The 27,904-nt window shown below is 42.3% G+C and overlaps 1 protein-coding gene across 1 annotated transcript; it reads left to right on the top strand.

Moving 5' to 3' along the window:
• The first annotated feature begins 523 nt into the window (after nt 1–523).
• Nucleotides 524–24,698, top strand: SLC5A8 (solute carrier family 5 member 8). The gene is made up of 15 exons (XM_080394174.1): nt 524–907; nt 3,040–3,105; nt 5,825–5,876; nt 7,469–7,536; nt 8,424–8,578; nt 10,039–10,179; nt 13,894–14,023; nt 15,344–15,432; nt 16,750–16,862; nt 18,231–18,298; nt 18,598–18,684; nt 19,763–19,956; nt 21,162–21,265; nt 22,967–23,052; nt 24,552–24,698. The coding sequence occupies exons 1-15, from the start codon at nt 575–577 to the stop codon at nt 24,681–24,683; spliced, it is 1,818 nt and encodes a 605-aa protein (XP_080250300.1). The 5' UTR covers nt 524–574; the 3' UTR covers nt 24,684–24,698.
• The last annotated feature ends 3,206 nt before the right edge of the window (nt 24,699–27,904 follow it).

Below are 27,904 nucleotides of genomic sequence, written 5' to 3'. Positions count from 1 at the left end.
TTGCTCAACCCATAGAAATGTGTATATTAAACCATATTTTCACCTTCTTCTCTAGGGGAGTTGCTGGCATATGGTAATGAAGGAGGGTAGGAAATACCGTCCTGGGGAATTGTAGGCTGAATTGTCTTCCCTCCAAAAACCCTGGACCGCCACCCCGTCTGCGCTGTGGCTGTGCAGAGGACCGTCCCGCCAGCCGGGGCGCCGCAGGGCCCGGGGCGGGCGGCAGTGGCCCGGGATGGCCCGGCCGGGGCCGCGCAGCGGAGCGGGGATCGCCGCCCCTTCCCGCTCCGCGGGGGCGCTCACCGCCGCGGGGAGGAGCGGGCACCGGGGCCGTATAAGGTCCGCCCGCCGTCCCGGCTCCGGCACTCGCACTGCCGCGCCCGGCGCAGCCCGTCCCCGGCAGACACACGGGCAGAGATTTGCGCACCGCTCCGCACCGCACCTGGCCCGGTGGGGCTCAGCGCACCCCCGCGGGTCCCGTCCCCATCCCCTTCCTCCTGCCCTGCGCGGGCAGCAGCTGCCCCTCCGATTTCGGGCCAGCCCCTCGGCTCCAAGTGCGAGTCCCTCCAGTAGCATGGGGAGCTTCACTGTCTGGGACTACGTGGTCTTTGCAGCCATGCTGCTGGTCTCGGCCATCATCGGGGTCTACTATGCCTTTGTGGGAGGAGGACAGAAGACATCCAAGGACTTCCTCATGGCGGGCCGCAGCATGAGCGCTCTCCCTGTCGCGCTCTCCCTCACCGCCAGCTTCATGTCAGCTGTCACCGTACTGGGCACCCCTGCCGAGATCTATCGCTACGGTGCCATCTTCTGCATCTTTGCCATCACCTATGGCCTGGTGGTGCTGTGCAGTGCCGAGATCTTCCTACCTGTCTTCTACAAGCTGGGCATTACCAGCACCTATGAGGTAAGGTGGAGTAGAAGGAGCCTTTCCACAGCGTTCAGGGAGCTGGGGGGCTTCTCGCGCCTGCTTTCTACATGCCTTCCCTCAGTCTCTTTCCCCAAACACCCTGTGCTCTGTGTGCCACATATCTCCACTCTCCCAAGAGCAGGCTGCAACCTACTCTGTCCCCAAGTCTGCCCACACTGCGTCTGCAGACAGGAGATGCTCAGCAGCTGTGCATCATGTCAGGTTTGTTTCCTCACTCCAGACACTTAGTTCAGCAGGTGGATTAATCCTCATGCAGCTTAGATGGGGACATGTGGTTAATGATGTGTAATTAATGTACCAAGAACGAAGTGCAAACACATCTACATAGGAACCAGAGTTCTCACATCATGCTCCCTCCAGACAGGTTTCTTTCTACGTGCAGCCACAGAAGGCCCTCTCTGCCAGACTATATATTTGTGCTGCTACTAGAGATTTTGGGGAGACAACCTTTTCACTTGAGGCTGTTCAGACAGCCTCCTGAACAGCCTCAGGTGAATGTCTTCTCCATCATGCTTATACAGGGAGGTCAGGAAGTACTGTGCACCCGAGAGAGTTTTCCTACTTCCACCAAAATACGGCTGAGCTGGTCTTCAGCTCAGTGTATAAGTTCAAGCTATAGCTAGTGACACTGAGATGTCTGGGGTGGTGGTACAATCACAGGTAGAGTCTGATTGTTTTGGGGTGAGGAAGCATCTGGTCAGGACTTTCTTCTGATTTAGAAGGTCTGTTGAACCTGTTTATCTTCCTGTGTGGAGACAGCTCCTAGCTGCAGATTTGGAGGCAAATTGCTCTTTTCACAGAGGACATTGGGAAAGGGGCATCACTGCAGGTGAAAGTCCTTGGCCAGCTACTTTGGTCTTTAGCATTTTATTACACTGAACGAACACTGCAGCACTTGAGGCTGAAAACAAGGTTTCTGTTGGTGATTTAGATAAGAATTCACCAACAGAAATTTCTGGTGTCTTCCAGTGTGTTTTAAACTACTAATCTTTGGACTGTCAGTTATGAAGATACTTAAAAATAGGGCTCTATAATAATGACCAGAAACTCACTGATAATCTTGGGGTTAGATCTGAGTAATGCACCTATAAAAGATATATCTTCTGTTTGTGGACAGAGTTCAGAGATTAAACAACTTTTTTTGTGTCTGTCCAGGGGTTCAGCACTGCTTTCTTGCATGGACGTGCTCACAGATCATGTTTTAAATGCTCACTTCATGAGTGAGCACTTTGAGATGCTTCAGTGTTTGCCTGTGCCAATTGAACAGATTGGCAGGCAAAGGAGATTGATTCTTTTTGTACAACCACACGCCCTAGAGGGTTATTAGGACAGATGGTAGGAACAAATCTGCCCTACAGCATGACAAACTCATTCAGAGGTTGTGCTGTCCCAGGCTAGAAAGAAAAGTGAGGGTTTCTGTTTTGCAAAAGGCTAAATTTCTACTTACTGGTAGACTACAGTGAGCTGCTGTGGGCAGTGCAGAAGGTGAGGTTACCGTGGGAGGAAGCTTGCCGACTGCTGAAAACCTTCTGCCCTCTCTTGCAACAGTTCAAATGGACACACATAATGCCAGAGTTTCCAAATTCACTAAGGCTTAGGAATAGCCATAATGCTTTCTTTTTCTTTCTGATTTCACAATGCAAGTGAGTTCTGCTGTTTGCTGGTATGTCATTGTGAACTTTTAGGTTGCCCTGTGCAGATTCAAGAGCTGGACTCTGTGATCCTTATGGGTCCCTTCCAGGGATATTCAATGATTCTGTGATAATATGTGCTGATCTTCACCAGGTCACAGTGCACAGCTCCCTGTCTATTGAGTGCCTTGAGGCTGCTGAGTAGCACTGGTTTCCATTCGGCAGACTCCATCATATAGTGACTAGCTTACATCTACTTCACTTGCTTGTGTATTATCATCCAGTGGTGAGGTCTGTAAAAAATATCACATTAAGTTGAAAGAGATATCAATCAAGGTGACTCTAAGGATTTTGGCCATTCGTGAAAATGTAAAAATGACACTATGTCCCTTCTGTATTGCTCATCTCTTCACTCTAGTCCTATCAATAGTGCCAAGTTTTGAAAAAAAATAATTTGGTTTTTCTTCTCTTTTGCAGTATTTAGAGCTTCGATTTAATAAATACCTGCGCCTCTGTGGAACGGTCCTCTTCATTATACAAACGGCAAGTAAATCTCAAAGCTGTTCTGTGGTCCCTGTAGCCACCAGGATTCTTCAGCTTGGTGTAACTTGCTGTTTTCTCTGAACAGTTGATGAGGTTACCACAGTGCATAGGTGGCTGAGAGTGCGAGAAACAAAGCTCTTTCTGCTCCAAAGCAATGAGGTGGGGAGAGGATGCTGGGCTACCTGCCCCTGTGCATTGTGTCTCTCTGTGTGCATTGTTGAGCACCCAGAGCAGTCACTTGGCGTCAGCACCATGCCAAGAGATGAGCGACCCTTCACTGCAGGGTAGCAGTGTGAAGAGCAGTTGTTTGCCTGCCTGCTGGAGAAACCCACAATGGGTTCAAAATGTAAACATGCCCCAATCATCTGCAGCGGCAGTTTTCATCCTCCAGTGCGTGGATTCTGGGCGTCTGACTAATTCTCAAGAGTCTGTGCAAGGTGACAAAACAGTCAGGAGCTGTCATTTACTGCACAAGGGTTTATACCACCACCACTGGAAAAATCTGGGTGTCTGCAAACTGAGAAATAGCAAATTACTGCCTCAGGGAATGTTAAACTAAAGCAGTCCCTGAAATTATTGTTGGTGTGGCTTGCTGTATCCAGAGCACATTCAGGGAGTCGGTGAGAGACCACAGCTTTTAAATGTACAGTGAACATGTGTTAAATTCACCAGAAACAAGAATGTGTTCTTTTCACAATTTTGAAGTGGACTTTTGGGGGAATTCAAAGCAAGAATGAGTACACAATCAGAAAGCTTTTCAAGTTACATGCTTGCTTTTTTCCTAGTTACAGGGCAATCACACTTGCACCAGTTAAGATGGTGGTCAGTGCAGTGCTAATTACTTACTTGAACAGGGTTGCTTAGCTGGCATTCACAGATACACAAGCCCATAGGAAAAGCAGAGTGCTACCAAGTGAGAATCCTGATGCTGTTTCACTGGCAAATACAAAGACATCACAGTTGCATAAACTGGAACAAGCCAAGCATAATCTTTCCTTGGCAAAGATCAGAAAAGTAATTCTATACAACCTAAATATGTACTCAAGGAAATTAACTGAAGATCTATAGGTGTCTTCTATGCAAGTGCTAACAGCTTAACCTGAATAACAAAAAGAATCGTGAGGAGAGGAAACTCCCCAATATTTTAATGGTGTAATTTTAACTGTTCTTTGAATATTGGCATGTGTTTAAAAGAAGAAAAATAGGGTATGTAGTAATACAACCTGAAAAACTACTTAAGAAGTGGAAAGATTGTGTAATCAGTCCTGTTTTAGTTTACACAAAAATGTGATCAGAGTTGTAGATTTTAATTTCTCATGATTCAAAGCTTCTGGCACTTTTTTGCTGCATATGAGAATGCCGCTTTCTCATGCTGAATCCCTGAACTAGCAGGTTTGGAGAAATATGGGTTTGACTGATGGGCTACTACAAGAATAAGGGATTGGCTGGATGGTTACATCCGAAGAGTTGCAGTCAACAGCTAAATGTCCTACTGGAAACCAGTAATGAGTGGAATAATTATTTCCCCAGTGGCCCTACCATCTTTGCTGACATGTGCTTGTAGCAGGTCTACAGCAAGGGGCCAAGGTAATCTGGTCATGCTGGGTGAAGCAGCCCCTCTGCTGGGTTTGGATTACCACTCACTCCAGTTACCTCTTGGTTCTCTCCCCAGCGTAGCCATTGGCTATGTGGCAGAGCTCTGCCACAGGGACCAGTTTTAACCTGCTCAAAAGCCACCGTGAGTAATCCTGTGGTTAACCATCCTGCTCTGGTTTAATACCTGTGCCTAGGGTGGACTGCACACTCATGGAAGGGGCAAAGGCTTGCTGAATGCTGGATGATGTCTGATTCTGCTGCTTTTCCACGTCCAAGTCCCAACCCTGTAAATCAGGGAGTTAGAAGAGTTTGACCATGGAAAGTTGATGCATGTCAGCTCAGGACCTGACTGTGATTTAGATCTTTTGAGTCAAGATCACTGACCTTTGCAGAAGTCTTTGCAGGCTGTATTGTCCTGAATCATGTCACAGCTGAACTTGTCCTATTATTACAAGGCAGTAATAACAATAGTAAAAAAGTAAACATGATTTAAAAATAAAGAAATTTAAACAAAGAAATCGTAGAGGATATCAGTGTGTGAATCTCATTGTGCCCACAAAAGTGGAGAGTAGCTCCTTCATTTGTCTGTATCTTTACTGTATTGGGTGAAAATACAAATCTACTGATAATAAGGCATGGCTTTATCTTATAGGAGTGTAATTCCTTATAATGCTATCAATAATGACTAACTAATGCTGTATTTTTTGTTCTTATTCATGTGCATTGTAGTTGCATACTGAGAGGCATATTGATCCCAAGACTGAGAAGAGAAATTGTAATAGATGCCTTGGCAAACTGTGTGTAAACCTCATCAACTTCCTTTTGCTCTTGTTTCTGTCATATGACTGAAGTTTTAAAGCAATAAAATAAGTTAATCATAAAAGCTAGGAGAAGCTCAAGAGGGATGGTATTTAAAAGTCCTTGGTATTTAAGAACATTAGGCTGTGAAACTACAGTGTTGGTTAGTCTCAGACATTAGTCTTCTAACAGTTGGAATTATTTCACAACAGTTATGTAGGAAATACAGACCACATAAATACTTGAAAAGAAATAATCTCAGAAAGCTATCACCTTTGCAAGAATTTACATTTATTTTAATCTTTTATCTTTTTTCCCTTTCTAGACTTTGTACACTGGTATTGTAATTTATGCTCCAGCTTTAGCACTAAATCAAGGTAAGATGAGGATACTGCAACTGTTCGTCTACTGTTATAATTTTTCCTGTGCATAGTATGGTATGCTTTCTTTTTTTTTTTTTTTTTTTTTTTTTTTGTAATGCACACCTAAAAATATAGATCAAGGCTTTTCCATGAAGTCTTCTAAGATTTCTGTTGATCCTGATGGGAACTCTGATAGAAGGCCTCCCATTTTTAATCCTGATCCCTTAATCCCTACCTGTAAGGAATTACAGAAGAGGCTCAAGGGCAAAACCTGCTCACATTCACTCTACTTCTCATGCAATATCCTTAGGTAATGGCTACATTCAAAAAAGTTAAGATGACTTAAGTAAAGTTTGAAGGCAATGCAGAGACTAAACAAACATTTAATTCCCTAATTCCCCTGGCTAAGTGCTCTTCTAGAAGAGAGCAAGGCAAAAGTTCTGTAAATATGGGTTTGGGCTGCCTGGAACTGCTTAACTCAGCCTATCATTTTGCCAGGAAAACCAATGTAACAGCAAAGAGATCTTCAACTTAGGATGTTTGTTGTGATATTTACAAAATGAAATATTTCCATTTTCTACTTCAAAATGACTCTTTGCTTTGAAAATGAGCCATATTTATTTCTAAAGGGGAAAAATGCTTTTATGTGGAGCCAAATTAAACTTCTAATCTGATGCAATTAATTTGTCCACTTGGCAAGAAAAGGCAATAACAAAATACAAATAAAAATTAATAATTTTGTCTAGAATGAAAATCACAGTTGTTCTGTTTGTTTGTTTTGGGGTGTTTTTTGGCTCATTCATTGAACAAAAAGGAAGAAAAACCCCAACACTATCTGCATTGGTCTTCTGCAATGTATAAGACCCACAGGTTTTATATCCTTTATATTTGCCCTGCAAATACATGCTAACCAAGCTATGACCTAGCTGGCCCCCAGCTAGAAGCACTGTTTTTCATTGGTTTTTTTGCAGTATTTCTCATTAACCTGAGCTATCTGTTGGGGAGCCCACAAGTATCCTGCCTGGCAGCACATGAGTGTGCCAAGCTGGGGCAGTGACAGCCTGTATGCCAAGCACAGTACAGCATCATCTGGTGTAGGCATACTGTCATGTTTCCCTAAAAGAAAAAAAAATAAAAGAAAGGCTTTTAGTCTGACACATTTCTTCCAGACCGTTTTGAACCACCTTACCTCCACGGAGCATGCCCATGCTATTTACTTGCTTAAATCCCTGCCTAAGGATTCTGTGGGAGTACCCAGGCACTTCAAGAAAGGGCAACTATTTTAACACCTTTCTGAGTTGGGGCTACAAATATATTGGATGTTGTTAGGCATCATTCACATTAAAGACAAATAGCTTGAATCCTGAAATATATCCAACTTTTTAGCATTTTCCAATGTCTGTAACAACCGTTTCCATTTTAGAACTGGTTAGAGCGAATCCCCTGGTTCAGTCACCCTAATCTTTTCATTTCCATTTTTACTCTTACTTTTGCATTTAACTTATTTCTAGGTTTTTTCAAAAACCAGATTGGGGGTGAAAAATTGACCTTGTTTGTTTCCTCTCCCAGTGCCTCAATCACACTGATGCCATTTCCCTCTTTTTCAGTTACTGGCTTTGACTTGTGGGGTGCAGTGGTGGCAACCGGCGTGGTCTGTACTTTCTACTGCACACTGGTATGCGGGCCCTTTGGCTAAGAAAAAAAATCTCTATTCCTTTCACCATTCACATCAAATATGGAATTTACTGAAAAGTAGCCTAATAACTGGGTTACCCATGGGAGCACATTTCACAGTGTAGCTCTAGCCACAGGGCCATATTCATCCAGGGACTTCTATGGATGCAAAGGTAGCCACTATGTGACTCGAGCCTTTTCTCTTTTGAAACATTCAAACTTCTGTTGTAGCTGAAAGAACAGCAAAAAGACAATTTCCCCTCCTAAAATCCTCCTGTGATTTTTCTTCTAATCTAGTTTCCTCTAATCCAGGTTTAGTTGCATAATTTTTCAAGCACCTGCTTAAAGCAACTATAATAGTCCTGTCTGTTTCTGAATAGAGCCACTGAAAATAGCAAGTACCACAGGAACAGATTGGTCTTTAGATTAGTGTTAATTGACCACATGTCTAGAAATTATTAAATGGAACCTCAGTGACAAATTTATTTGTGTAATTTCGGTTAAATCATGTTTATTTTTATTCATGTGAATGGTATGCCTTCTGGAGGCCAGTGGTACTGTATATGTGTAAGGTGAACACTGTCTGCCAGTTTATCTTTTGATACAGACTTCTGAATCAGGTTATGTGATGAAGGAAATATTGGATTAAACTGTGTGTATGGCCAAAGTAAATTCTACTGCGCTTCAAAAAAGGACCAGGATGTCCTGAATAGGTTCCAGGATGCAATTCCTAAACACTCCAGTAACAGAACAATTTCTATGAAAGAAAAAGATGAAATTGATCTATTATGCATAACACAGATTGTAACATTTCTCTTAGTTGAATGTGAGTACGAAGCAAGATTGCTGCTTCCCTGTTGTACCTGATACATGCTGTTCCTCATGCAGGGTGGTCTGAAGGCAGTGGTGTGGACAGATGTTTTCCAGGTTGGAATCATGGTTGCTGGATTTTCATCTGTGATTATACGAGCTGTGGTGGTTCAGGAGGGAATTGAACGTATCATAAACGATTCCTACTATGGAGGAAGATTAAACTTCTGGGAGTGAGTTTGTACTTGCAGATGATGTGCTGTTTTATTCCTATAAATTTGGCCCATGGTGACTAACTGAAATTAAATTGCTATTGAAGGAGGAGGAGGGGGGGAGGAGTTGTGACCCAATTTTTATGTATTTTTGAACAAGCTTACCTAGTTTGAGGGATATTTTTTAGGTTCTACACCATGCAAAATCCTGTAAAAAAGAAAAGCCTTTTTACTTTGTCAAGTAGGTGTTTTAAGGATACATTTTGGGTTCCACTGCAAGTGAACGGTGAATGGGAGAGGACAATCATATTTACACTTAGAGTTTCCAAACAGCTGATTTGGCATTTCAGCTACTGAACCAAAACAACTGGGAAAATAATAGTTTTTGTCTAATCTGAAAAACCGCAATGTTTTCCTTTTTCCTGAAAGAAGAATTGAAAGTAGTTTTAATAGTATTTCACTCTTCATTATTGTAACTAATCATAGCCTAAAAATACAGTTTTGCAAGGTCAAGATTATTCATTCTGACAGTATTAAATTGAAAACCACTTTAAGATTAAAGAAAAAGTTATTGTACTTTTGGTGAATAGGTGATTCCTCTGAGATACTTAGAATCATGGAACCATTTAGGTTGGAAAAGACCTTTAAGATCATCAAGTCCAGTCATTAAACTTCACCCAGTGCTGTTAATGACAGTTTAGTGTGACAAGTATTACCTTTTTCTATCAGTTCACAATATTAATCAGGTTGTTCTGTAAAATTCTTCACCAAGTTCTTCAGTAAGTAATTCATCTGTGGGGTGGGTTTTTTTGCTTCTTGTGAACAGTCATTTTTTTCAATCAGTTTGGCTGATTTGCAGTGGTTATACTGCATTGCTTTTCCCCCCAGTCACAGGGTTCACAGATGGAAAAAGAAAAGGAATAAAAACATCTAATAAGCAAAATAATATTACATTGTTCACCAAGATAAGCATAATTTATTGCTATATTAAAGTGTGATTAAAAAAAAAAAGTACTTATGGCCATGTAAAATCTCTTACTCAGAACTAAACCAGAAAAATGTTTTACAGACAGAGGCACTGCCCACAAAGGCTGGGCTTGCAAACACACCTTTATATTGGTGTTAAACTGATGTCCCTCTAGATAAGTAGGCATGTGAGACTTTTTACTGGAGCATCATTTAATAACAACAGTCATAGTCATCATATAGCTTTACTTAGGACTGTAGTGTATAGGCAAATAAATTAGTTAAACTTCACCTTTGGACAGATCAGAGTGTTTCACTGGATCAGCTCTGAGTTTTAAAATTTGCTTTCTGTGATTTCATGTGAAGTTGGAGTATCTGAATGTGAAAAATCTGGCCATATTAAAAGAGTTTGTATTAGGACAATTATGGGGAATTTTTTTCTCCTATGCATTAAGGTTTTCTCATAATAAGAAAATTTTCATATTCTGATTTTCTCTTTTTGCCTCTCATTGTAGCTTTAATCCCGATCCTTTGCAAAGGCACACCTTCTGGACAATTGTTATAGGTGGGACTTTCACATGGACTAGCATATATGGGGTAAACCAGTCTCAAGTACAGAGGTACATTTCATGCAAAAGCAGGTTCCACGCAAAACTGTAAGTCTGCCTACAGTAACTCTTAACATCTGAATTTAACAGTGACTGTTCTTTATAAGGGGGATATTTTTTTTTTAAATGGAATGTTTTTTATCTATATAAAATCCATTTGTAAAATGTAACAGCTTTTGTTTTCTGGTTTTTGGACCAGGTAGAAGACAAATCAATACAATAAATACTGGTATTTGAATCATGTATAGTTGCTACAACATTGAACTTTGTGCCAGAATGTTTCACTATGCCTTGCATACATTCTTGCATACAAATAGCTCCATTAAGTCTATATGCAACCTAAAGACCAAATAATATAGTGCCTGTTCTGAAGCCGTATCAAGACAGCATCTTGAATTGCTACTCTACTAAACCTAAATCATTGTGTGGGAATTTTGCATAAGTAAAGACTAAAAGATTTTTCCATACCAATGAGTATAGGCATGAGAAAATGCAGAAGTGTTTTATTCAGTGCTGAGGAACTGAGGAATAAAATTGCTGAGGAATCATATATATTTTTTTTTTTTTTTAGGAATTCACTATGGAAACTGGCAGAGAGTTCTGTTTTCTTGAATTCAAACATTTCTGATCAGCCTTTACTCTAGAATGGAGTATATTTACTAACTCTATTATCTTACCTTTATCTTTAGTATCATTCCAGTAGTTCCTAACTCAGGATTTAAGAATTACTAGTGAGCTCAAAGTCCATTTATAGGAGAAATATATAAATGCACATCATAACTACAGTCCCCATAAGTTGTATAATACAGTGACACACAGAGAAGGAATTTTATGAAGGCTTTCACTTCATAAATTTAGCAAAATACCCACAAAATCATGCACAGTTTAGAACTGAAATATTTTGGTTATGGCAATAAATATCTACTTTTCAGCCATTTGCACTGCAGATTGGAATGAGCTGGTGCTCTCCACATGTGGCTTCTCCACAAGCTCTGGTGCATGGCTGGGTTCCAGATTCTCAGCACTGCACAAGCAGGAGGTGCATCCCACATTTGTAATGCTGCCTGGCATGATTGCATATTGCTTATAGGAAAACAGCTGCATACATTGTGCTAGATTTGTGTGCCGGTGAGACTGTTCTTCCCAAGCACCTGCTCCAACTTAGGGATGTGCTCTGCTCTTGCAACCTCCCTGTCCTCTTTGTAAGGAGGCACACCTGCAGGGCAACCCAGAAGCAGCATGGCCAAGAGGAATGTGGTGCCATGGCAGCTTCTGGGCAGATTTTCTGAGCTGCTGCAGCAGCTTTAACCAGGGCTAGAGGCTATTTGGTTCTGGAGGGGTTTGAATGGGATTTATAGCTCATACCGTATTAGTGGTGGCACAGCCTTAATCAGTAGAGTCCTTTTCTGCTGGTGTGTGTGGTTGGACTCCATGGCATCTTGCTTGTGCCTCGCTTGTACAGTGTATTTCCCCTGCATGGAGAAATCATCTTGTGTAATTGTTGCAGCTTGTCACAACTATAAATGCTGCCGTTCTGTGATGATTATCCAGGTAATTTCAAATGTAGTTAAACACATCTGGCAAGTCACCTTGGTAGCCTGCACCTCTTATTATTATTAATCTGTACATAAAATGTAAAATGTCATCAGGTCAGAGTAATAGGGTGTACCTCTGTGGCATTTACTGTAGGGCTTTATAAAGACAGCACAGTAATAGATCAGAGCTAAGAAATTTTTTTCACAGATCCCAACTTGCAGTTTTTAAGAAAGCCTTTAACAGTGGCACAGGAGAAGGAATTTTCTCAGGCTTTGGGAAAGGATTTCATCCCATTCAAGAAACACACCAGTACGTAGGAGCACATGTTGTCAACTTCAAACAGTAACTATGCAAATTGAACATAATGGTTATACAAGAATGATAACAAGCGCTTAGAGCAGGAGGAAAACATGGGCTACTAACATTTCTCTCTCCTTTCAAGGTCATAATCTAGCATGTTTCAGTGCTAAAACCTTAAAGCCAGCCTGAAACAACCAACCAAAAATAAGCCTTGCACAGTCATGGTGCCTATTTCTCACAACTCCACCCCATGTTATTCACCCAGAGTTGATGGGAACACGTCCCCCCACTAGTGCTACAATTACTATACTCTAGTGCTTAGTCATAGGGTGTACCATGAACTGGGATGTAAATCAGAAGAAAAACCCCACAGCTTTCTTTTCAGTGTCAAACACTGATGCAGTTTAAAAACAGGAATTTGTGGATTCAGACAAACAATTTATTTTGCTTCCATGTGTTTCTCTTGACTTTTTAATCTTTCCTGCAGGCTCTAGGCTAATACTGTTCAAAAGAGTTGTATTGATTTAACTCATTGGTTAAATCTTGCATTAGATCAGTTTGAGTGCCTTATATCAAGGCAGATTATGCCAATTCAGAACAGCTTCAGCTATATGGTCTTTTTTAAGAGTTAACATTGTGCTTGCCAAAAACTTTTCTATGGTATGAAACTGATAGTTCAACTAATTAATCTATGTTATGCCTTTCTGAAAATGTCCATTTCAATGCTTAACAAGGCCTATAAAGTTAAGTTTACTTTTTCATTCTCTTGATGGTCCTCTAGAGCAGTCTAAAGGCTGGTGTCCCTTACCTTCTTGGGAACTGAAAGTACTAAAAGGCCTCTTGAAGCATTGCAGGCATGGATCTATTTGCACAGAAACCAAAGGTTCTCCCAGTGGAGGTCTTAGCAGTTGGCACGGGTCCAGGGTACATGATCTGTCAGGCAGTTAAATCACTGTTGGTGGATAACTGGGAGGCAACTGATGGAAAGGAACGCTATTTTTCAAGGCCAAGCTCCCAGAGGATGTGTTTGCTTGAATTGATCACGTTAGGTGAGAAGAAATTTGTGACCCAGGAGTCATCAAGAGCTGAGAAACATTTGAGAAGACTGGATAGTTAGATGGAAAGGAAAAGCCCTCACTGAGCAAGAACAACAAGTTAGTTTTCACCACCAGTAGAGGCTGCCTGTTGAGTGTGGCAAAAGTAGCATAATGCCTGGTGAAAACACATTTCTGCCCTCCGTGTTAGCTGAAGCTCCTGTCAGGACATAGGGAGGCAACGGGGATACTGGACCATAGCAGGCTCCAAGTTGTTTAGTTACTAAAGGGGAAACCCTGGGGTCGGTGGCCACCCCCTGCTCTCTGGAAATGGCAGCTATAGGTAGCTCCAGACCAGGTCCTGGGTCCCAGTGCCTCGTGGCTGCCTCCCACTGAGATCGTTCCAGGAGGAAACGGTGGTTTAGTTGCTTTACAAGGACAACCCCACTGTTGTGTAAGCACAGCACTGCAGCTCCAGAGGCAAAGGAGTGCTGATGCTGACTAAAAGATACCCCACAGCTTGATCTGGGGCATCCCACCTTACAAATCTGTCTGGGGTTTGTCTTCACCAAGGTGTGGCAAGGGGGGAAGAGCATCTTCTTTCCAGCTGCCTGCAGCATAAAACCCACACACATGCCTGGGAATTGCCATATCTCTCCCATCTTCTCCAGAGCAGACTGTCAGAGGACAGGCACTCAGACCGTACCACCAAAAACCAGAAGCGTAATTTGTACATGTAAAACCATGATCTCGCACCAGGTGAAATATTGGGACCTGTATCGTGACTCCCTTTCCAGCGGGCAGCCACCAGCCAGGAGGTTTCCTCAGCTTGCTTGCTGGACCCTGGTGGGGTCTTGTGGGGACATTGAGCTCTAACGTGGTGTTTCTGCAGGTCGCTGTACATCAACTTGGTGGGCCTCTGGGCGATACTGGCCTGTGCGGTGCTGTGCGGCCTGGCCCTCTACTCCATTTACAAGGACTGCGACCCATGGTCGGCAAAGCAGGTGTCGGCACTCGATCAGGTAGGGCCCCATGCTTCAGGCAAGGGTGGTGAGGGGGTGCCCTTCCTCTGCACCATAACTGCCAGGTGTGGGGGTTCAAGAGCCGAGGGTTGACAATAATGACATGCCCGAGTCCCTTAACAGTTGACTCTGTAACAAAACGTGCCTGAGAGTGCCAACAGCGAGTGAAACCACTTCAGAGTGAAATGGGGGAAGAGGCTGCTGCGAGGGATGGCTGAAGCAGTGGTGCCTGTGTGAGTGACGGCCGGCCCTAGAGGGCTGCTTTGTGTCATCGCACCTAAACTGCTTTCGTGCCAAGGGATGCGAAAGCCTTTTCATATTTGAAACATAATGGTGCCCAAAGCACACACCTGGAAGAAGGTTAGCAGCAGGCAGCTTTTTGCTAGTGATGGTGCATCCTTCCCTCCTTTGGAGGAGAGCTGGGCAACCAAACAGCATTGTACTGTGCTGCGGAGAAACCACTCTGAAACTGACAGTGGCCTCCCCCTAAACAGATCCTGAGGAACAAGAGCCCTGGGAGCCCATAGACTGACCAGAGTCAGGGCCCAGGAAACATTTTTTTGTATGTTTATGCCTGGGAGAATCATAAGCTCTGGGTAATGCCCCACAGACAAGAGCTGGAAAGCCAGGAGAAGAGCAGAGGTGATGAAGTACCTAAGGCAGGACCACCTGGTGTTGAAGGTTAGAATAAAATGAGATACAGAAAACCAAGGTGGAAACTCAAAGGAAATGAAATTGTTCCTGTCAGTCACATTCCTTTGGTGGAAACTGGAAGTAAGATACTAAAAAGACCAACTTGTCTGTGAAAAAAATTGGTTCTCAGGAAGAAAATCTTAAAATTCCTATCTCTTCCCAGCACTCAGATCTTGCAAAAGTCAATAAATGACACACAGTTTCCAATAAGGAAATTGTTCTCAGGTAACCTGAGGGTTATTGGGCTGTATCTACAAAGCCTTTTTGTGGAATTCCCAGCAGACATGAGAATCTACTGTGGCACCCAAGCCCAACAGTGATGTACAATACAGGCTACCTGCTGCCCAGCACTAGCCTCCTATACCATCATCACTCAAAACCATGCCTGATGGCATGGCTAAATGCTCACCTCTGCTAGGTGGTCTAAATAGACTTTGCTGTATCTTAAGTAGATGTTTTAGGAGTGGGTTTTCTGTGTAGAAAACCAATAAATAGTGCAAGGTGGGACATTAAATGCTAGAACAGCTGGGCAGAATGTCAGTGAGAAGGCTGTAACAAAAAGCATACTGTGATAAAAAGAAAAATTAGGGCAAGACAGTAATATTTCCTACTCTCTGAATTTTTCAGCTAATGCCATACCTAGTGCTGGATATTCTCCATGATTTTCCAGGAGTGCCAGGGCTTTTTGTGGCTAGTGCCTACAGTGGGACATTAAGGTAAATGAATAATTTGCAACCTGTTGTCTTTTTTTTTTTTTTTGTTAGAGCTGAATTTTCATTTATATTAAAACTTTTGCATTTCATCTCTGTCCAGCTAATTTTTGTTCTTAAAGAAAAGCACTGTAAGATCTTTGACAATGCAGCTTAAAAAGCCCATAGTTTCCTACAGTGGTGCTCTGAGGTCATAGGACTTAAAGCTGTTTGGAGTTCCCAACCAGCAATGTGAGGAAATAGCTAGCAACATGCTATGTATGGCACTAATCAACCCTCCTCTCTGTACCTTTAAAGCCCCTCTGCTATAGGATTTTTTAAATGTTATAAATGGGTGATTGCACTACATAGCTATAGTTTGGGGGAATTTCCTACTGCTCATCCTTAATTTTCCAGTTTCAAATCTGCATAACTTTAAAGCCATCTCCCTTTCCTCATACCTGATCTTTAGAGTCTTGTTTACAAAAGGGTTCCTGGACTTCCAATTGTCTTGAATGAACCCCATGAAAATAGCAATCACTATATATTTTTATTGAAGGAGACAAATCAGTCCCCTTCTATCCCATAATGGGGAGTGTTTTGTTCAGTTTTCACAAGGAGCATCTTTTAGGAAACACTGCCTTTCAAGGAAGGCTCTGAACAATAATAAGCACGTAAAAGTGAGGAAACTTAAGAATGTGACACCAGAATAATTTTTTTGTTGAGTACTTGTAGCTATGTAAGTAGAGGGAACAGCCAGGATATTTGTTTTTCACATGCTAAGGAAAACCTGGTGGCTTGCAAGAGCAAGGTACACATAGACGCAAGATCACCTGACTACATTAGGAGTGCTGGTTTCTCTGGATGCCATAGGGAGCCTGGAATAGTTAAGTGTGGAGTAGATCCTTACTTTCTGGATGAATATAATTAGATTACCTGAATCCTCCTCTCTTCTCTCAGAGTGCGTTCAAAGTAATCAATGACCTGCGTGTAGAAATTTTACCTACCCAGATATATACTGTGTAGATAATTTGTGAAGGTATCATGTACACCAATAATGTTTACAGTGTAGCCACATGTAATAGATATTTTCATTGACTTTTCCAGGACCATCTTTTCATCAAAATTTGCCTTGTCTTCCCTAAGAGCAATTATTTTCAACAATTTTTGTTAGTTATTAATGGCATCACCTGGAATAATAAGTTATTTCAACCAATACAGCAGTTACATTAGTTTTCTGACACTGTTCTAGACAGCGGCAGTTTCTCTCTGCCAGTAACTCATCTGTTATCTATAATTTCAGCTTCTAAGATTAAAAAAATGTATAAAACTTGCCTTCTGTAGTACAGTGTCCTCCAGCATCAATGCTCTGGCTGCCGTGACTGTTGAAGACCTGATCAAGCCATACTTCAGATCCCTCTCTGAAAAGAAGTTGTCATGGATTTCCATGGGGATGAGTATGTCTGGAAAATATTTTTTCCACTTTCATTTTACAAAGTGAGGGCTTGATTCAGATCTTGCTTATGGCAGTGTAAGTCAGGAGAAAGTGTGTTCACACTGATAGGACTACATTGATGCAGTACTTGAGGGAGACAAGGTCTGCTGCATAGGTTTTGCACAGAATAGGGGACAAGCTATTTCAAGTGAGCATAAAGGAAAAAAAAACCCAACACCATCTTGCTTGATCTTTAAGCAGGGAGGGTGCACTGCATCTGTATTCAATATTGATTTGGAATACTACAAAGCCAAATGTCTCAGACTAAAACACCTGTTATTTTTCTTTCATCTGTCAAAAATGAGAAGCACAGGAAACAACATTGTAACAAACCCTTTGAACTGAGTGATACACAAGCAATGGTGTTGTGTCCTGATAAAGTTCCAGAGAAAAAGAAATTCATGTCTTCATTGATGTATTCTCAGAGCCTCAGTCTGTTTAGCTTCTCTGTTTAATGTGGCTCAAAAGGGTCAGAACTAGGCTGAGCAGATGTTTAAATCTCTGAAATGCAATTGCCATCTCTGCTAGTTGTACTGTCTATGACCAGCTGCAGGTGTAGCCCAAGACAGTGCCTGTAATAAGCATGGAAAAACCACAGTCCCAACATGCTGGCATAGCTCATACCAGTAAGCACAGCAGATTGGTGGCAGGTGACAACTATTAAATATTTTCACCTGAGAGCAGTTTCTTAAACATTATTGCAAACAATATTTGTGCCAAAATTGCAGTTGGTCTTATCATGAGTTGCTTAATATAGCACATTAAACAATGAGATTAACCTATTGCTTGTGCAGTGAAACTCTACTGGGGTGGAGGTGTAAAAAAAAACCAAACAGAAAACCCCAAAGCCCATTGTTACAGGCCCTGGGAAGAGACACTATATCCTAGTGACCGAGGGTGTCCTTTATCACAGTGTCAGCTCCCAGTAATCCGCCAGCATTTACCTTTTTGCTCCGAAATTTTTAGACCAAGAAGCAAAAGTCATTCTCTCAAAATAAGGACTATGACACAGGAGATTAGCTGAGAAAGATGAACAATACATTTGTTATTGCCACTACAGCTAATCCATATGGCTGCCATTTAGTAACTATAATAATATACTGGAAGAAGATTTTGTCATGTTTGCATGATCTCTTCTTAGAGCCTGACCTTTTGGCCAATTCATACTCTCTTAGAAAAAAAACACAACCAAAAACCAAAAAACAAAACCCAGATGCTAGCAGGTTTGTTTTGGAGACATCAGGGGTCATGCTGGGTTAAATGGAAACATTTCCACTAGTGATTTTCAAACTTTGGCAGATCTACGCATCATTCTGCCTTTCCCCTGCAGGCCTGTTTTATGGTGGAATCTGCATTGCCATGGCTGCACTGGCATCGCTCCTGGGAGCCTTGTTGCAGGTAGGTATAGACTGCTTTTTCATGCCCATGTTGAATGGCCCAGAATGAATTACATAAGAAAATAATTGCTGGATACCATTCTGAGATTAGTTTTTATTCTTTGCTGGGTACTGGCCTTAAACCAGCCCGTGGCTCAGCCTCTGCTTTAAGCACCAGGGAACTATACCAAGTCCTGCCAGACAAGCACACACCAGTTAAAAACCCCCTCATAATTTCCTTCTCAATATTTTCTCTTCTTGCCACGTTAGAGGCTTTAACCTGCTTGCACAGCACCTGATAACACACTCTTTCTTCCTTAGGCAGCGCTCAGCATTTTTGGCATGGTTGGTGGCCCCCTTTTAGGACTGTTTGCCTTGGGAATCCTTTGCTCCTTTGCAAATGGAATTGTAAGTAGAATTTAAAGCCCCGTTTGTCCAAAATTCATTGATAATTTTGGGCATCTCCTTCCCCTTCTCCCTCCAATAATTTTTATGTTGGGGTGATGAGGGACATGTCTTTGATACTTTCTGTAAGGACGTTTTCCCTTGCTGCCTTTCCTCCTTATTAGAGAGAAGCCATGAACAGGGCTGCATAGGAACTTGAGTTTCCATCCCATGAAGAGATTTACATGCCCAGAGGAGGGATCTGGGAAAAAAAAAAAAAAACGACAAAAAAACCAACCAAAAAAAACCCCCAACACTTTGACAATGATTTCCAGAAAACAGTTTCAGAAGCAGGGAACGATGCGCCTGGAGATGCAGCTGAACACCCAGTGGACTCAGAGGATGCTGGCCCGTCTGAAAAAATAAAAAGGGGGTCAGGCTGGGAAAATGGGGCCCAAGCAATTGCAGGCTGGAGTTTCTCAGAGTGCTTCGGTATTATGAAATTATAATTTCCAGACAAAAAAAAAGCTATTCCATCAAAAAAAAAAAAAAAAAAAGAACTTTGGAACTATGGTCCATGGGTAGTCTGACAGGATTGCTATTTAGTAAGGTTGACTAATCACAAACCTTTATCTCTTTACAGTTGCAGATGTTAGGTATATATTAAAAATAAATAAATAAGTCACTAGCTGTCAGCCAAAACCTGCCACCTGAAGTAGAAGAGACTTTTGTAAAAACAGATCACATGAGGAAAAAGAAATATTGATTCTGTATTTGTTCAAAGAGGGCCTCAAATGAAGCAATACTTTCCCATATACTATGCAGCCCAAAGCTTTCCATTTATTGTATGGACACAGTGGCAAAATAAAAGAAGTATGCTCAGCAGCTGCAAGTAAACACTGTATTTCCTGAAGTAGGAATGAAGCAAACTCCCCAGCTTTCCCTAACTCTACATTTCATTTTTGCTATGCAGCCTTACAGTTTAGATTATCTTGACTGTTTCTTACTCATGTGGGTGGTTCTTTTTTGTTTGTGTGTGTTTTATTTTCTCAAATATCCTTCTGCTTTTCATGTAAATCCAAGTTTCATTTTCTTTTTGCAGGGTGCATTTGTGGGTCTTGTCAGTGGCTTTGTTATTTCACTTTGGGTTGGAATCGGATCTCAGATTTATCCTCCACTCCCAGAGAAGACCAAGCCACTATACCTCTCAACTGCGGGCTGTAACATATCCCTGGGAAATTTGACATCAACAGAAAATCCATTAACAACAGTCTTCAGCACAACAACTGCAGAGAGGTATAAAAGTTCATCAAGTGCGATCAACAAAGCATGTATTTGTTTCAAAGCAACACAAACATCTGCCTAGCATTTAGATGACTATAACTATCCCTCCTTGACTTACCTGCCAGACTGTTTAAGATGATGCAGTTCTCTCTAGTATTTTTTTCCCTTGTTAGAATGAAGTTTGTCTGAGTTATTGCAGAACAGAAGTCAAAGTGAATCTTCTATTGATCTGAAAAGCTTCAGTTCAAATATTTGAGTCTAAAGGCTTGGATATGCCTTACTGGGAACCACGACGTTAAAGAAACCAAAGCATAACATTCATAGTTACTGGATTAACTTCCATAGCCTGCCACATGAATTAAAGCAGTATGCTGTTAAAGGGCCATTTGCCAGTTCAACAGCTCCAGCTACAAGAGCTTGTCTGTGCAGAAATAGTTCTATTCAGGAAATTTGAAGAGGGCATAATATAAAGGATTTTCTCCCCTCTGCAATTACCAATGTCTTACTTTGGACAATCACAGTTAAGTGTAACAGTTATGAATGACATAGAGAACAGCAGGAACAGAAAGAAGCTGAACAATTCCCACATTTCTAGGGATTTCCAATCCTTACACCTTAGAGAACTGTACAATCAACAGATAACCTGGTACACACATAGGTGCCCAACATCCAGTTTCATATGTTATACCTCTCACCAAGGCCTCTGGCATTGCTCACAGCTGCAGGGAAACAACTGTTACAACAAAGCACATTGTCAGGGAGAACAAAATAAGGTGTATCCTTAGGTGTGACAGTTGTCCTATTGTTTCTGGCTGTTTGGAGATGCACATGATTGATTTCCAACTTTTTTTGTGTGTGTCCATGTCCATCCCCTCCTTTAAATAATGTTGTCCCCCCTTCTAAAGAAGTTAGCACTTCATCTGGATAGCTGGAGTGCTCAGCTCTGCACTAGGCTCCAAGCCAAGACAGAACTGTTCTGTTCTAGCTGCTCTATCTCATGGGTTGCCTCACTGTACCAACCAGTCTCCTCCCATACAAAGGAGCTGCAAATTTTAGGACAAATTTTCAGTGTATATTTTGTAAAGAGGTAGTTCAAGAACTACCAGGTCGCTTGGTTCAGAAGTGACTCTGTATTTACACACTGTCTGGAAACAGACAACATTTTCAAGTTGCTTGGAATAGGAAAGTAGAGATTAACACTTTCTGCTCTTTTTCAGGCCTGCCCTGGCAGACAACTGGTATTCCTTGTCTTATCTTTACTTTAGCACACTTGGGACACTTATCACAGTAACTGTGGGAATAATTATCAGCCTCCTAACAGGTACTGGTTCAAGCTGTGAATGAACATGTCTTAAATCTCTTTCAAACTAAGATGGTCAGAGAGCTGACAGGAAGTCACAGGAAGTGCCAGTGACCCTATTGCTAACACGATGTAAAGGTTACCATCATAAATCTCATTCCTTCCCCTCAGCAACCCACTTTTGGTCTCTGCTCACAGCAAAAGTTACTTCAAATTTCTAAGGAGAGAGAAGTTTCAACAGTTTTTTAACCTGAGGGGCAAACCCCCTCCCCCAAACCCCAAACATCTGTCTTTCCTGTTTTATTAGATTCCAGCAGGGGCTGGAGGTTTAGATTGTCCCTGAACATGGCAACAACTCCAAGCAAGGAGATACACCCATGCTTCTAGAGTACTTTGAGTGAGTTCAGAGCACTCAAGGGATATTGTTTGTACTGGTACAGTGCATGCTTTTCACCACATCCCCCAAGCACATACCTAACAGCTGAAGACCCTGTGCGTGGCTATGTTAGCTTCTTTCTCAGTTTACCTGTACTATTTGTGCAAGGAGAAAAAAGCAGCACCCTACAGGTAAGGGACCAGGGGAATGAGATGCACAACAACAACTTCAGTTCCAGACCGTGGCCTCACTACTTTTGCATCTAGGTGATGTGCAACTGTTATCTGCATGGCAAAAATAGCACAAAAGCAGGTTCTCTCTACAGCTTTCCCCAGTATACCCAGCCAGATTCCTATGACAGCCACTGTCTTTGAGGCAGATTTCAGACCTATTGAACTGACCTACAACAAGTCCAGATTATAAAACTCCAAACACAACAGACAAACTCACTTCTATTAGCTTCCCTGTTACCTTGCAACTAATAAGCATATTACACTTCTACCATTTTCTTTTCCTTATGAGTTTCTAGAGAATTTGGCTCCCCACCCCCTTTCCTTCCTTCGCTCTCCTCATTGCTATAGTAATGGTTGTAGACAAACTTTGCTACTTACCAAGCTAGGATCAGATCAGCTCTGAAACAAAACATGAAAACTGAGAAATTCAGATGAGAAGTCCTCAGCCCAAGAAACAGAAACCCTAAAAAACTAACCCAACCACTTTATCACCCTGCTCTCTGTGGTACAAGATGACATTTAAGCCTCAGGTGGCAATCAGAGCTAATTCCCAGAACCTGCACCTTCTTTCTTTCCCACACAAGACTAGTTAATCTTCCATGCCTTAAAAATGCCCAAACATCCCATTAACCACACACATGCACCCACCCCACCCCACCCCACTTTGGGGCTGCTCTTAAATAACTCACTATAAAAATTGCTGGTGATTTAGAGACAGGAGTCTTGATGGCTGAGGACTGGGGTGCAGGTTCCAGGGAAGCAGTTGGTATTACATCTCCTGGACTGGCAGGGTGGTCCCAGGTATTGTTGTTGGGATTCGTGCTTTTCTGATGATTGTCTCAGGCTTTTTTACACAATAAGAAATCTGAGGATGATCTAGGAAATTTTGGGAAATAGCTAAGGCATTTCAAGTAGACTTTGAGGGATCATTTTATATTTTGAGAGGTACAGGGTATACATCACTGTAAAGAAATCATCCCTAAGGCCTGTGATTGCTTGATGGCATTTGCTGTATGACTCTGCCCTGCTCATCTGGCCTGGTGTCCACAGCTGGGCTCTGACAAATCATTTGCATGTGGAAACCTGGCTGATTGAAACCTGCCTATTTTGCAGGAGGACTAAAGCAGAACACAGATTGTAAATTCCTGCTGACTAAGGAAGATTTCCTGTCCAACTTCTCATGGTCTAAATCTGAGACAGTAAGTGTAATCATGCATCTCTGATTTAAATCAATCTTTCCTCCTGGGGCCAAAGGCAAACAGTCCCTGGCTTATTTTTTCCCACCGGGATGAACAGTACCTGATGCTGTCTGATATGACTGTCTGCTTTAAGGCAGTAGCAGAGCAAAAGGCAGGTAGGAGTAAAGCAGCTGGCATAGGCAGGGAAGCTATGTTTAGCCACAGCTTGACTTGAGTGAACAACAGAGCAGCAGCTGAGACAAGGGATAGTTGTTCTCAGGTTTCTGCCAAAATACTCCCTCACTAGTGTCTTGGAAGCTGGCCCAAGGCACACTTTGGACTCAGCAAAGCTTCCTTTGTTTGTAAATGTGTCTCTAAAGTCTGGATTCTTTTTCAACTCTGGCTACTGTTTGAGAGAAAACATTTCTAGTCAGTGTATCTGTTTCCTAGCTCCCTCCCTAAGATGTAAGAAAAGGGGAGACATTACTGAGTAAAAAAATCCCTTAGAAGGGAGAATATAGGAGAATATTTTTTTTAATAAACTATAGATGATTTTTCAATTGGTATTATCAAGATGCTGAACATTCAAGCTCAGCTGCGTTCAGTGCTTTTCAAGTGCTGCAGTACAGGCAATGATCATATCTCTGAGATGGTCCAGTTTGCAAAATATTTTTCCTCCATGATGACAACTCCTTTTAGTATGACCTCATGTATTTCAACTTCTGGATGTGAACACCAGAAAGAGAAAGGGATTTTTACAGTTCAATTGTATGTGCTATTTGTCCATATCAGGACTGGAGACCATCTATCCAGTTATTGTCATTCACTGTCTTTAATGGACCAGCAACTGTTTTCACTATCTAAGAATTTAATCCCTAAAGTCATCTTTTTAAAAAAACCCTCATCCACATGGAAGCTAATGTCCACAGCCATCCTATTTTATGCCCAGAGTCAGAAAGAAGTCGTCTGCCCTGTTATGCAGCTAAGAGCTGGATAACAAGTGGTTGACATCACAAATAATGCAGAAAGTTGCTAAGAAAAAAAATCAGGGGGAACCGAGCAACTTCCTGCACATGAAGAGCTCAACATCTCATTATGTTTAACAGAGATGGAACATCTAAGCAATCATGCATGTTAATGTACTCTTCATGTCAAAGATGAGGCAAGGACTGTGAGCAGGGAATCAATAGCTCAAGGAGCTGGTGGTGACGTATTACTAGGCATGAAAACAGCAAATAGAACTTTGTGCACCTAAAAATACTTTAGACACTTTGCAGGACAGGAACGTTTTATGTGACAAGAACATGTTGTACAACTAGTACCTTATGCAATAAGAAACCTTCTGTGCACCTAGAAAAATACTAGCTACTATACTGAATAACTGTTTATCATCTATTAGCAACCAACATGTATTTTTCTGCAAGGCATCCAGTATGTCAGGCCTGACTCTGCATGCAGGTCAAAGAGGGGAAGACTGTTTCTTCCACTTCACAGCATGGTTTTTGTCTTTTGTTTTTTAGCCAGAGAAACAGGAGGTGTTGAACTGGAAACCATTTACCATGGCTGATGAAGGAACAGACAACCCTGCTTTCAGCCACATTGAAATGGATGTTGCAGATAGTAAGAACAAAGTCAATGGCCTTCATATGTGACATGGGGCCACGTCAGCCCACGAGGACAGTTTTGTTCATGTAAAGCATTGTTGACATTCCTGTGTCGGGTCAGTTACCAGCCCTGCTGGGGTCACGGGCAGGTGTCTGCTGAGCTTCATGGCACTGTCACCCTTGCATGACTTTGACATTAGTCAAGAAAGGAATCAGGTCTTTCTTGCACTTCCTCATTCTCTTACTCTGGATCTCGGTGACAGGGCTTAAGGCAATGTTTCTATGTGAAATATTTGCCTGATATTCTTGAGCGTCCTGGAAAATATCTGCTTTTAATCTCAGTTCACTCTCGGAGTAAATTTTTTACTTGATAAGAGCACTGTTCTCCCAGACATGGTGGTGGTTCTTCTTTTTTTTTTTCCTCTTTTTTCTTTTAAGACATTGAAAGTATGAAGAGATTAGCGCTGCAGGACCATATCAGATTACAGGAAACAGTGGGTCTTCTTTATGTACAGGAGGTATATTTAGTGCCATCTGATTCCTTTGTAGAATTGATCTTGAAAGCATATTTATTTTGCTGGTTTTGTTGTATGTGTTCGTTTTTATTAAGGCACTTGTTCCCTATTTACCTGCACGTCCTCCTCTGTGCTCACTGCTGGAAGCTACAAGAATGTCTTTGGTGATAGGTAGAGTCAAGAGTCAGTAATGTCCTTCCCTTCACACCCCATCTCCCTCTTCTGCCCTGTCTTACCCTTACAGAGTTGGTCCTCATGAAGAAAATGAGCTATTTGGGCTTTTTGTTCAATGCCATAGAGCAGAACACAGTAGTCTTCTAGTTCATGCCCAGTGTGCTGTGCTGGACAAGAGGCGAGGCTGCATCTGCAGTTGCCACCGCTGTTATCTGCGGAGCTGTGACCTGAAACCTCACGTAGCCATTTGTGTTCCTGCAGTCCCTGTTGTCACTCTAGGAATTCATGGTCAAGGTTGGTCAAGATCAGGCAAGAGCACATTGTGTGTTTTGGCAGACAGTCCGCTGTGCAATGCCCCAGGATGGGGAAGGGATCGCAGAGGATGTCGTTTGGTGAAGGCTTGTCCAGGGCTGCAGGGCACGGGATGGCTTATCCTCTGGCTGGGCTGCCAGGAGACACTGAGCAGTACAACCGTTCCAGACCGTGTACGGTACTGGTGGTTTGGGAGGGGGAAAATCGCTATTGCTTCCTTCTCCTGTACAGCAGGGAACAGACTCTGATCCACTGTGTTGTTTTTGTACTGCAAACTTTTTGCTATAGCTAAACATGAGCATTTAAAATCTTCTAGAACAGCAGAATCAAGTTGGCAAATAAAAGCCATTGCAGGAAAGTTGAGCTGTGAAGCTTAGAAAGCAGTCATGCTTGAGAATCAAATAAAAAACTGCATGTTTTAAGTGCTTTATAAAAGTCATGCTGCATTTGAGGTGCTGAGCTGCTGTAACTTGAAATATGACACAGTGCTAGTTTATCTGCCTTGACTAGGGCCCCTTAGCATCTAAATCACTTTATTTTGTGCCCCTGTGACAGAGAGCACTTGATGGTCTACTGCATAAGATGAACTGACAGGATCAGAAAACATTAGGAAGAAAAAATGGGCTCCAAGGAGCATACCTCTACCAGAGTACAGGCCAGAGAGATGCTGTATGCGTTGCCACCAGAGGTATGTCTCGATGGGCTAACCAGGGCAACGCTACACGATGGAGCAGGTTCCCCCTTTGCCTCCTGAAGCAGTAGTTTGCACGATCCAATGCAGTGTTTAGGGCCAGCCCCTTGACTCCCATTCCTCTGCTGCAGCTCTGTGACCACCAGGTAAGCGCCTAAAGCCACTGTGTGGAAGGGCTGTGAGTGAATGGGATAGATCCCACGAGTTATGTCTTGTGTCCCTACATCTAAGATCTGAGACAAACAATAGCATGCTGAATAAAGTCTTCTGGGATTCAGGACAGGGGTCTCTGTTCTGGAACTATCCTAGTCACTCTGAGACAGCTAGTCCAATGGCTGAATGAGCTGCACTGTTTTTCTGAGACTTATGAAGCATAGCAAGCTGGTGCCTTGTCTTCATGACACAGAAATAGATACTGCATTTTGTGCTATGGAATAGGTCTTGGGACTTGGAAGACAGTAATTTATACTTACCAGGTACTTCCAGCCTGCAGGTCTGAAAGAGGGTAAGTACTGGTATCTCCATGCTGCTGCAGAATACTGATATGAAGAGGACTGGTGTGGCTCTGAGTACCTGTGCTTTATGGTACAAAGCAAGCTGTGGACAGAGAGAACAGAAGTCTGTGGCAAGCACTTGACCTGTGTGCCTGCTGGTCCAGCTACAGCCCTCCCAACACAAATGCTGAACTCCCATCTGAATGTGCTTCTCAGAAGGGTGACTTGATTACCGCTGTGCTAAGCAGCATCAGCGTGGCCTCCATGGCACCACTCAGTACTGAGATCACTGTTTGCACTGTAATTGATACTGCCTTAAACTGTCTTGGGTGATGTGTGACTTCTACCTGTTTTGTTTGTGGAGTGAAGATTAATTTCCCCAGTTAGTTAAAAAAATGTGGCACCACAGAGTTTTTTTCTCACTGCTTTGAATTCACATAGTGGTTTAAAACAGAGAAAACACGTAAACGACAAACTTACCTTCACTTACTGCTTGAAGTCACTATTTGAGCACTAAGCAGTCATTTAACTCTAATTTTGGTATGAAGTGAGTTTGGGCCGGGTGGTATCTATTGGTCCGTAATCACAACATCAAGATGAGTTTTCACTGGGGAGAATATCTTGCTGTAAGCATTTTAGAGACAAACGTTCTTAAGCTTCGCAGGTGACCCCCACAACCACATTACTAGCTAACTAACCTCCCATGATTGCTGCAGAGCTACAAAGTGACTCTTTCTACTTTACTATTTCCTATATGCTTCTTGTTTTAATTGGCATCACTAATTAAAACAACTAATTCATTTTGAATAATGTTTTTTCTGGGACCATATACTGTCCTCTGCTAGTTGGACTGTCAGCCAAGGCCTTGTCTATGTAAACGCTATTTTAAATAGACTTCTTACAAAATCTTTACATCTTGCAAAAGATAATTATTGGTGTATCCATTACAGTCCTGCACCCTGATCCTTCATCATTCCCAGCTAAAAGCTCACCCGACAAAGAAACGCTGGATGCTCAAAACCAATTAATTCCATGGGAGTGGGAGCACTCCACACTGTCCAGGTTACATGCAGCATCTGGCAG

The sequence above is a fragment of the Falco punctatus genome (genome assembly GCF_963210335.1).
Source record: "Falco punctatus genome assembly, chromosome: 6".
Taxonomy (NCBI): domain Eukaryota; kingdom Metazoa; phylum Chordata; class Aves; order Falconiformes; family Falconidae; genus Falco; species Falco punctatus.
This window is presented reverse-complemented; position numbering and strand designations above follow the sequence as displayed.

What these genes read in the sequence shown, in the direction of transcription:
- SLC5A8 (XM_080394174.1), top strand. Translation starts at nt 575, where the DNA reads ATGGGGAGCTTCACTGTCTGGGACTACGTGGTCTTTGCAGCCATGCTG. An exon ending in GCATTACCAGCACCTATGAG is followed by an intron (nt 908 to 3,039) that starts GTAAGGTGGAGT and finishes TCTCTTTTGCAG; the next exon opens with TATTTAGAGCTTCGATTTAA. An exon ending in AGGTGTCGGCACTCGATCAG is followed by an intron (nt 14,024 to 15,343) that starts GTAGGGCCCCAT and finishes TGAATTTTTCAG; the next exon opens with CTAATGCCATACCTAGTGCT.